This window comes from Malus domestica, chromosome 03 (assembly GCF_042453785.1).
Source record: "Malus domestica chromosome 03, GDT2T_hap1".
NCBI classification, from domain to species: Eukaryota; Viridiplantae; Streptophyta; class Magnoliopsida; order Rosales; family Rosaceae; genus Malus; species Malus domestica.
The window spans coordinates 18,688,950-18,699,713 of record NC_091663.1 but is presented as its reverse complement, the minus strand read 5'-3'; the positions used below and the strand labels follow the sequence as shown (position 1 = coordinate 18,699,713).

General features: G+C 38.6%; 1 protein-coding gene across 2 annotated transcripts; it reads left to right on the top strand.

Annotated features, from left to right (window-relative positions):
• The first annotated feature begins 1,286 nt into the window (after positions 1-1,286).
• LOC103425610 (abscisic-aldehyde oxidase) lies at positions 1,287-9,568 on the top strand. Of its 2 annotated transcripts, none has more exons than XM_008363703.4 (10): positions 1,287-1,776; positions 2,204-3,880; positions 5,024-5,280; positions 5,405-5,614; positions 5,797-6,015; positions 6,202-7,167; positions 7,487-7,582; positions 7,779-7,877; positions 8,136-8,325; positions 8,646-9,568. In XM_008363703.4, the coding sequence occupies exons 1-10, from the start codon at positions 1,617-1,619 to the stop codon at positions 8,900-8,902; spliced, it is 4,131 nt and encodes a 1,376-aa protein (XP_008361925.2). In that variant the 5' UTR covers positions 1,287-1,616; the 3' UTR covers positions 8,903-9,568. The 2 variants fall into 2 exon arrangements, with proteins under 2 accessions (XP_008361925.2, XP_028955799.1); XM_029099966.2 differs by having other exon boundaries at positions 1,288-1,776; positions 5,405-5,629.
• Positions 9,569-10,764: the final 1,196 nt, after the last annotated feature.

Genomic DNA, 10,764 nt, shown 5'->3' with positions numbered 1-10,764 from the left:
GTGCAAACTATTAACACATTAAAGTAGGCATGCATTCAAAAACAATTCATAAAACCCATGACTTTCAAAGCCTAGTATATGGTGAACCAATAAACTATTTAACAACATTAAAGAGAAGGAAAGATTTAGAGTTTCTTTACCCTTGAAGCTCATCCTTGATTACACAAGGGATTCACCCAAGTGGAGGGCCTTCAAGTCACCTCCTTGCTCCTTGGATCTTCCTTGTGATTTTCCTCCTTTTAGTGCTCCTTTGCTTCTTTGAGGATTTGAGGATATGTTCTCCAAAAACATCAAAAGCTTGATGTCTCTAAGTCTCCACACCAAGGATGAAGTGTGAAGATGAAATGGATGACTTAGAGAAGAAAAGATTGCTAGCTAAATCCCCTCTAAGTGGCCGGCCTCTTTAGAGAAAATGAGAGAAAGTGTTTCACCTCATTTCACCAAGAAAAACCCTAATGAGAAATAAAGCTAAAGTTGATTTTATACTTCATTTCAAGTGAGTGGCAAACTTGTAATTAATCCAAGTTTGCAACCCTCACCCTTATGGCCGGCCTTACCTTTGTTATTGGGCTAATTGCCCATTTTGTTTTAGTTGTCATACAACAGAAGACTGTTGGTTTTTCGGCGAATTTCAAGTTTGTGCCTTTTTTGCTTTTACAAATAATAATATACAGTCATAGAATAATAATATACAGTCATAGGACAATATATATAGTTGGCCTAAGAAAGTTAATAATACAAAAGTATGAGGATAAAATAAAAGGATTTGCTTATCTGTAAGATTCCAGCCGACTAAGATGGAGGTAGATAGTGCTTTACTGGATTTATTCTACTAACACATGAGCTTCTCATGCTGATAACGTATTATGAAATTAAAGGTATGTGTGTAGTGGGATAAAGTAAATAAGACACAATATTTACGAAGTTTTGCAAGTGTGCCTATGTCCTCGGGGCAACACTTGTATTTTTTTATTTGAAATAATAGGAGTACAAAATAATTCTCGCTATTTTCTCTCTTCTCTCTAATATTTTCTCTATTCTTTACTTTGCTCATTATGTTTCTCTTATTTGTTAGTGGCCTTGGCCTTCATTATATAGGCAAATGAATAGGTAATGATATCGGTGATTATACATACATGATGTTATTATTTGCACACATTCACTCAAATTAAATAATGAACATTCATATTTACAACAATAACATAAAAATAGTTTACATGTAATTATGCTGACAGGTGTTAAGTCAAAGCACTTTAATTAAATATTTAAAAGTTTAATTGAAAAACTATAGATGTCTAGTAAAAAATGATAAAATAGGAGGTGGGGAGTCGAATTGCTCCAATAAAAGATAATTTGAAGAAGGGTAAGGAGTGCTCAAATCTGTCGCCCTTGGAGCTTTCTGTTTGATTGTATCAGAAGACCCAATGACAGTATTCCAAACTTAGAATTATTATCGGTTTCGTTTTGACTTATGAGTAACGGAGAATCGGTGAAAGTGACATCACTTTATTGGAAATTCTCAAGGTTTTGGATTTGTAGTGGAAAATCCTGAATGTGTAGATTAGTAGATTTGCCTCTGAAGCTCCAGTTGGGTTCTTCTCCGTCTGCTCTCAGAAATGGCCGACGAAAGAGAAGCAGCAGGAAGCGGTGGCAGCCTGGTTTTTGCAGTTAACGGGGAGAGGTTTGAGCTCTCGACCCTTGACCCTTCCACCACTCTCCTCGACTTCTTGCGTTCTCACACCACATTCAAAAGTGTCAAGCTCAGCTGCGGCGAAGGTCGTAATACTCTCACTCGCTCTCTCTCTCTCTCTCTCTCTCTCTCTCTCTCTCTCTCATTTGCACGAATACCTTTCTTCCTTGTTCATATGCTGACTGGAAGCCGGTTCGCTATGCTTGTAGCTTTATATCATTTTATGATCAAACTTTGCGATTTTTCTTCAATTGTACGTAGTGCTGAGTTGTACGGAAAACGAATGAATGATCGAGATTGAAAATACAAAGATTTAAATACTTGTGGAAATGAAATTTGACGGCTAAATCAAAACTTGTTAGTCACTCGCTTTCGCGGTGAACAAACTATAATTTCCGGAGTTCACTTGATGATCTGCACAAAACATTTCCTTAGTAATCATATTAGATTAGGTTGATGATATGCACAAAGTTGGATAATTTTTATGACATGCACTTAAAAATTTGGCTGCAGGTGGTTGCGGTGCTTGTGTTGTGCTTCTGTCCAAGTACGACCCTGTTGCGGACCAAGTGAAAGATTTTACTGTAAGTTCATGTCTCACTCTGCTTTGCAGTGTAAATGGAGGTTCAATTACGACATCCGAAGGCCTTGGAAATCTCAAAGACGGGTTCCACCCAATTCACCAAAGGATTACTGGTTTCCATGCTTCTCAATGTGGCTTTTGTACTCCTGGCATGTGTGTTTCACTCTTTGGAGCTCTGGTCAATGCTAAAAAGACGAATAGACCTGAACCCCCTCATGGGTTCTCCAAGCTGACTGTTTCCGAAGCTGAAAAGTCTATTGCAGGTAACCTCTGTCGATGTACTGGGTATCGATCAATTGCTGATGCCTGCAAGAGTTTCGCAGCTGATGTTGATATGGAGGATTTGGGGTTCAACTCTTTTTGGAACAAGGGAGAGAGTAAGGAAGTAAAGATAAATAGATTGCCCCTATATAACCATAACGATGACATCTGTACATTTCCGGACTTTTTAAAAAATGAAATCCGTTCTTCTATGTCTTTGGATCCAAAGAGATATTGCTGGTACAGTCCTGTTAGAGTTGAGGAGCTTCAAAACTTATTGACAGCTACTGATTTTGACAATGCAGACGATATGAAATTAGTTGTTGGAAACACAGGGACGGGCTATTACAAGGAGCTAAAGCGCTATGACAGATACATTGATCTCAGATATGTTCCTGAATTATCAATGATTAAGATAGATCCGACAGGGGTTGAGTTTGGAGCAATTGTAACAATCTCTAAGGTTATTGAAGCTTTGAGGAAGAAGGACAACGGTGAATCTCCATCAAGAGGTGAGGTTGTGTTGAAAGAAATTGCCAATCATATGGGGAAAATTGCTTCAGGGTTCATCAGAAATACAGCTAGTATAGGAGGGAATTTGGTGATGGCACAGAGAAAATGCTTTCCTTCAGATATTGCTACAATACTTCTTGCTGTGGATTCAGAGGTAAATATAATGGATGGTTCTAGATCTGAAACGATTATGTTGGAGGATTTTCTGAAACAGTCTCCACTGGATCCAAAAAGTGTACTTCTAAGTGTTAAAATCCCAAAATGGGAAGCAGTTGGAAACGTTACCAACACCGTATTGCTGTTTGAAACCTATCGAGCTGCACCAAGACCCCTAGGAAACGCATTGGCTTATTTAAATGCTGCCTTCCTAGCTGAAGTATCGTTTTGTAAGATTTCCAATGGAATTATGGTGGATAATTGTCGTCTGGCTTTTGGTGCTTATGGAACTAAACATGCAATTAGAGCAAGGAAGGTTGAGGAAATTTTAACTGGGAAAGTGCTGAGTCCTGGTGTTCTGTATGACGCTATTAAATTAGTTAAAGATGTTGTCGTTCCCGAAGAAGGAACTACTAGCCCTGCTTACAGGTCAAGCTTGGCTGCTGGTTTTCTTTTCGAGTTCTTTAGCCCCTTAATTGACAGTGAATATGATATTTCCAATGGTTTCTTGGGAACTACTTTGTTGGCCGATGCTTCTAAGTTAAAAAGGAACCAAGGTGCTAATGATAAGATGACAACTGTTCTGTCATCTGCTAAACAGGTGCTTGAATTAGGTACAGAGTATGATCCGGTTGGTAAGCCAATTACAAAATCTGGAGGTCTCATACAAGCTTCAGGTTAGTTATCCAACTTATCCTTCACGTTATTATAGGGATGTCCAATTACTAGCATCCTTTTTTATGTTCTCTTTTATTCTAATTAAATAAGGAAACAGAAAGAACAGGATTTTTTTGGGGTGTTTGGGACTAGCAGACCACGCCCTACAGCCCGAACAAAACAAACAAGACACAACCAGACTCTAAAAATTGCTAACGAACTAAGAGGATATCAGCTTCCAAATATAGACATTTTAAGGAAGCAGAGTTTCCTTTGAACTCTGGGGAAACAGAAGCCTAAAGGGCTGACAAACAACAAATACTATCCCAAAGCTCCACTAAACCAGCTCCCACAGAATCTTCAATAATCCTTCTATTCCTCTTCATCCAAGCCCCCCAAAACAAAGTGAGGATCATACTGCCTCACATAACCTCAGCTTTCTTTCCCTTCCAGACCATAGTGTGAGCCTACATACCTTAAGCTTTATATCCCTCCCAAACCAACTTCAGCCACAGACCCGAAGTTAAACGAAGAAATATATGATCAACAGATTCCGAATATGACTTCCATAAAATACACCAGTGAGGCAACAAGCAATGATTGTCTCCATTTTTTTGGTATTGGACTTAGTTTGCAGGCGTGTTCTCTGCTCCAAAATGTTCCTTTTTATCTAGCTGAGAAAATTGTAGTATGATGTACTTGATATATTTTTCTCGCCGGCCGGTCATGTTGCATACCTAAAAGTATTGAGAGCTTGAATTATAAACTTACAATATGCTTATTGAAAGGTCTCATTTGCCATCTTTTGAGATCATTCTTTTATATAAGAAACAAAATCTTAATGAAACCAATATTGACAGAATACAAACTGATGACCAGTTGTGGACAATTAGTTCACCTGCTATATAGTATTGTGTCCTCCTCCCGTCGTCTCTCTGTCTCTCTGTAATTATATTATATATATGTGTGTGTGGGTATTTGTATAATTTCTGAACAGATCATGTTTAAACTTTTATGGCACTGAGTTTTGGTTGACCTTTTGTCTTTTTGTTTTTTTCTTAATTCAACTATGTATCGTTTCCATTTATTTTATATGTTTTCTTGAGTGCTTTTAGCTCTTGACAACAAAAGTACTTATCTCATTCATGACCATCAAATTGTAGGTGAGGCAGTCTATGTAGACGACATTCCATCTCCGAAAAATTGTTTACATGGAGCGTTCATTTATAGTACAAAGCCTTTGGCTAGAGTGAAGGGAATAAATTTTGAACCTAAACGACATCCAGGAGTTGCTGCACTTATATCTTTAAAAGATATTCCCAAGTCTGGGGAGAACATAGGGTCTAAGACTATATTTGGTACAGAACCTCTTTTCGCCGATGATCTTACCGAATGTGCTGGTCAGCGTCTTGCTTTCGTGGTAATTCCACAATCCTGTGATTATATTTAACAATCTTAGTTTGAATGAATGCCAAACTACAAAAATGCTTTTTCTTCTTTCTTTGGATTGTGTGTCAATTTACTCATCAAAAAAAATTCTGTAGGTAGCCGATACGCAGAAACATGCAGACTTGGCTACAAACTTTGTGGTGGTTGATTATGACATGGAAGATATAGACCCACCTATTCTATCAGTCGAAGAGGCAGTTAAGAGATCTAATTTTTTTGAGGTCCCTCCTTTCTTGTATCCGAAACAGGTTGGTGACATATCAAATGGAATGGCTGCAGCTGATCGCAAGATTATTTCTGCTGAGGTACTTGAAATCAATGTAACATTCTTTCTTTGTTTCCCAGTCCCCTTCCCACACTAATGTTCTGCCCAGTTTCTGATCCTTGTAATGTGGGTTTTCGATATTCAACGTTGTTCCTTGGTTTTATTCATATACATGGAAAGGCCATCCGCTAACTTACAAATCCGTGCATACTTGGCTTTCAGATCAAACTTGGTTCACAATACTATTTCTACATGGAGACACAAACCGCCCTTGCTGTGCCAGATGAAGACAACTGCATGGTGGTTTACACTTCAAGTCAGTGCCCTGAGATTGCACACTCTTCAATTGCAAAATGCCTTGGTATTCCTGAAAATAATGTTCGTGTAATTACAAGAAGGGTTGGAGGGGGCTTTGGTGGAAAGGCCATAAAGTCCATGCCTGTGAGTTAATACCTACTGGAATCTCTATATTCCATTTTTATTACTGTTTATCTAATCGTGGACGAGGTTGTCTAGTTTAAGTAACTAAGCACTTGTTATTATCACCTGTCCATGTTTATGACTTTTTTTGTACGTGATTCCCAATGTTGAATAGAAGATAAAGGTGCTGCAATTCTGATATTTTAGGTGGCAACTGCATGTGCTCTTGCAGCACACCAATTACATAGACCTGTAAGGATGTATCTCAATCGGAAGACTGATATGATAATGGCTGGAGGAAGGCATCCCATGAAGATAACTTACAGTGTGGGATTCAAGTCTGATGGGAAGATTACTGCTCTAGATCTTGAGATATTAATAAATGCAGGGATTTCCCTAGATATAAGTCCAATAATGCCAAACAATATTCTGTCTGCACTTAAGAAGTATGACTGGGGTGCTCTAGCTTTCGATTTCAAGGTGTGTAAAACAAACACTCCGAGTAGGTCTGCTATGCGGGCCCCTGGGGAGGTGCAGGGGTCTTTTATTGCTGAAGCTGTAATTGAACATGTAGCATCCACCCTTTCTATAGAAGTGGATTCTGTGAGAAGCATTAATCTTCACACCTCTCACAGCCTTGATTTGTTTTATGAGCACAGCGCTGGTGAACCTCTGGAGTATACTTTACCATTGATATGGGACAAGTTGGCCATGTCTTCAAGCTTTAACCCAAGGACTGAGATGGTAAAAGAATTTAATAGGTGTAATAAATGGCAGAAAAGAGGAATTTCTCGAGTACCGATATTGCATGAAGTGACACTGAGGCCAACTCCAGCAAGAGTAAGCATTTTAGGTGATGGGTCTGTTGTCGTTGAAGTTGGAGGAATTGAACTGGGTCAGGGGCTCTGGACGAAGGTAAAACAGATGGCAGCTTTTGCTCTTGGTTCAATTCAATGTGATGGTAGTGGAGACCTTTTGGATAAACTACGGGTGGTGCAATCTGATACATTGAGCTTAATTCAAGGGGGATTTACTTCCGGGAGCACTACATCTGAGGCAAGCTGTGAGGCAGTTAGACTTTGCTGTAATATTTTGGTTGAGAGGTTAGCTACTCTCAAGGGGAGATTGAAGGAGCAAATGGGCTCTATTAACTGGGAAACTCTTATTCAGCAGGTATTCTACTTGGATTCAGGGAGGGCTTATTTGCACACCCGTGCTCCTTTGTTGGACTACTACCATAATAGCATGTTATTTGCAGTCCCCCATAGGATTGAGGGAAGCATGAATAGCAATGGCCTTGAAATTATTGCTGCATGACTTCTTTTCTTTTTAAACATTTAATCAACTTATTGATTTGTTACAAATCCCTGCCATGGCGCTTCACACACTGCATCACTCTCTTTTTCTTTTTAAACATTCAATCAATTTATTGCATTTTTCCCAAATTCATAAATACATCATTGCAGTGTATCATTATTCTGTCAAAATGCAGGCATCCTTGGAAGCTGTGAACTTATCAGCAAGTTCTTACTATGTCCCTGATTTTGCTTCCATGAAGTACCTTAACTATGGCGCTGCTGTGAGTGAGGCAAGTTTGTGTTTAACAGTCTGTCTTCATTTTATTCTTGTGTATTTTAGTTCTTTTGCGCCCGTTGAATTTTCGACAACCTTTTATGGATGCAATGCCATAGTGCAATGTCACAGTCACACTATTAGGATGAGTACTACCAATTACTATCAGTTAAAATTTCTAGAGTAGTAACAATGAAACTACTTGATCACAGGTGGAGGTAAATGTCCTGACTGGAGAAACCAGAATTCTGCGATCAGATATTATCTACGATTGTGGTCAGAGTCTGAACCCGGCTGTGGACTTAGGACAGGTTGGCATGATTAAACTTACATGCTACTCGAAGTTTTATAATGATTTTCTGTGAATTAAGATCTAGAGGGGACTTTGGTATCTAGCGTCTTTATGGTCTGTCTATTCAAGGCATTGTAGCATTTTCATCATCTAGTCGTCTTTGGAATAAGAATCATAGTTTTCAACTTTTCTGTAATCTGCTAAGATCCATAAAGCCAGTTCACTTGCTCGTAGTCGATGTGGTTTAATTAAGTTTGACATTACATGTTTCTTGCAGATCGAAGGTGCTTTTGTTCAAGGTATTGGGTTTTTCATGCTTGAAGAATACTCGGAAAACTCAGATGGGTTGGTGATTTCAGAAGGTACGTGGACTTATAAAATTCCTACAATGGACACCATACCCAAACAGTTCAACGTTGAAGTATTGAACAGCGGGCATCACAAAAAGCGTGTGCTCTCTTCAAAAGGTATGCCATTCAAATATTTCTGAAACTCTTTTATGTTAGTACCATGCCGTGCCTTGCACACTTGTACTTATCTCAAATACAACTGATACCAGAAAAGATTTTTGTGTAAATAAAAGTACGCGGATTTTGATAAAAAACAGAGATATTATGTTATTACAAAAATTGAAAAGTCGAAAACTTTATGTTATTGCAGAATTTGAAAGTCGAAAAATATATGCTTGCCATATTTTTTTTAATTTTCAATTTATTACAAACGTTTCAATTTAAAGATCGCCAAATTTGAAAAGTGTCGTGAAACACATTGAAAATCATTTGTGCAGCTTCTGGTGAGCCACCATTACTTCTTGCGGTTTCTGTTCACTGTGCTACAAGGGCTGCCATTAAAGAATCAAGAAAACAGCTTCTCCAGTGGGGCGGCTTAGATGGATCAGCTTCGATATTCCAGTTGGATGTCCCCGCTACCATGCCGGTTGTGAAGGAGCTGTGTGGGCTGGAAGCTGTGGAGAGGTACTTGGAATGGATCACTGGCAGAAACCAAGGTTCACTCGACCGGCAAATGGTTCGTCATTCTGTGTAAGGACACTCTTCGGATTGCTGGAAGTGGAATGGGGATGTTTTCCGTTTATATTTACGCCTTAACCAACAAGACATGATACCCTGCAAAATCAAACCCCTAAATGAAATGTGACAAAACCCAATAAGCAAGGAAGCTCATGTGAGTAACAATAACAGCAAAACATAGGTGGTGCCGGTGGTGTATCCAATCGGATTCTCTTGAAGCGATCTCGTCTTTGTGGTTCTCTCGAAAATGGTAGTTGGGAGGCTTACCCTATCTTGGCAAGGGTTCTTCAGCTGAGTGGGGCTTTCCAGAATTGTCGCTGCTCTTGGGTGCCAAGATCAACCAACATGGCGGCAGATGCTCTTGCGTCGGCTGGTATTACAAAGATGTGTGATTTTGTGTGGGTCGATAGGCCTTCATCTTCATTAGTTCATGTCTTGTGTAATGATGGTCTCCCGTGTCCTCATTAGTTTAGCTATGGTGGTGTTTGGGGTGACACTTTACTTGGTTGAAGTGTCTGTTGGTTGTATCCCCATTCATTGCCTTGTTCTTGGTTGGTCTATCATGGTGTATGCCTCGTGGTAGGCTTTCTTGTTCCTGTTTGGCTTCTTAGCCTTGGATTGTGAATTCCTAGCTTTCAAAAAATAAAAAAAGATAGATATAGAAAGGGGGTTGAAGACTAAACTCACTCATATCGGCAAAATTAAGCAACAATCCGTCAATGTCGAGGATATCAGCCTATAATTCCATGAAATCGTAGGATGAAGGAGAAAACTCCAATATTCACAATTTTCAATATGTTTTTTGTAATTTAATACACGTTTTTGAGTTTTATATTACACTAGATCAAGGAAGAAAATATCGGAAATATCGGTAGTCCGAAAACACGGAAATATCGATGGAAATATCGGGATAATATCGATATCGATAAAAATTACATGGAAACCACGGAAATTGTAAGAAAAACTTGGAAATTTTTAATGAAACTTTGTAGGATGTTTATTTAGTCAATTATCTATTAGTTTATCACAAAAAATTGGAAGGAAATGCATTGCATGATGGATTTAATTGATTTAAGTTGATTATATAGCGAGCTGGCAAACATTGTGAGTGTAGAAAATATGTAGTAATTAATGAAAGAAGTTTAAACACACCATAATCATTTATATATAATTAATTAGTACAATATTTGGAGGTTTTATTTAGGATATTAAAAAAAAAAGGAAGTGAATAAAATGATGAAGAATAATGTGCCGAATTTGACACTTTAAATTTCTTACACATAAGAATAAGACTAAACTTTAATTTAGATGCCGATTATGTTTTTTCAAGTTTATATAAAGTAAAAGAATTGAATTTTGGAAGCCAGGAGTGTGTCAATTGAATTTTGGCCGGCATGCAAGGTATCAATCTCTTCGTCTCATCGAGTAGTACAACTTTCCTTTTTGTTTCACTCAATTTCGTTGAGTATTGAAAAAGTTATACTCATTTGAATCTTACCCAGTTTCCGGCGACCTCAGTGGCTTTCGAGGCAATTTCCGGCCAAACCACAACGAGTCAGACGTCGTGTGAGGTACCATTCTCGTCGTCTCTTCGAGGGCTACAACTTTCCTTTTTGTTTCACTCAATTTCGTTGCGTATTGAAAAAGTTATACTCATTTGAATCTTACCCAATTTCCGGCGACCTCAGTGGCTTTCGAGGCAATTTCCGGCCAAACCAAGGCGAGTTGGCCGGCTTGCAAGGCATCAATCTCTTCGTCTCGTCGAGTAGTACAACTTTCCTTTTTGTTTCACTCAATTTCGTTGAGTATTACAAAAGTTATACTCATTTGAATCTTACCCAGTTTCCAGCGATCTCAGTGACTTTCGAGGAATTTTCC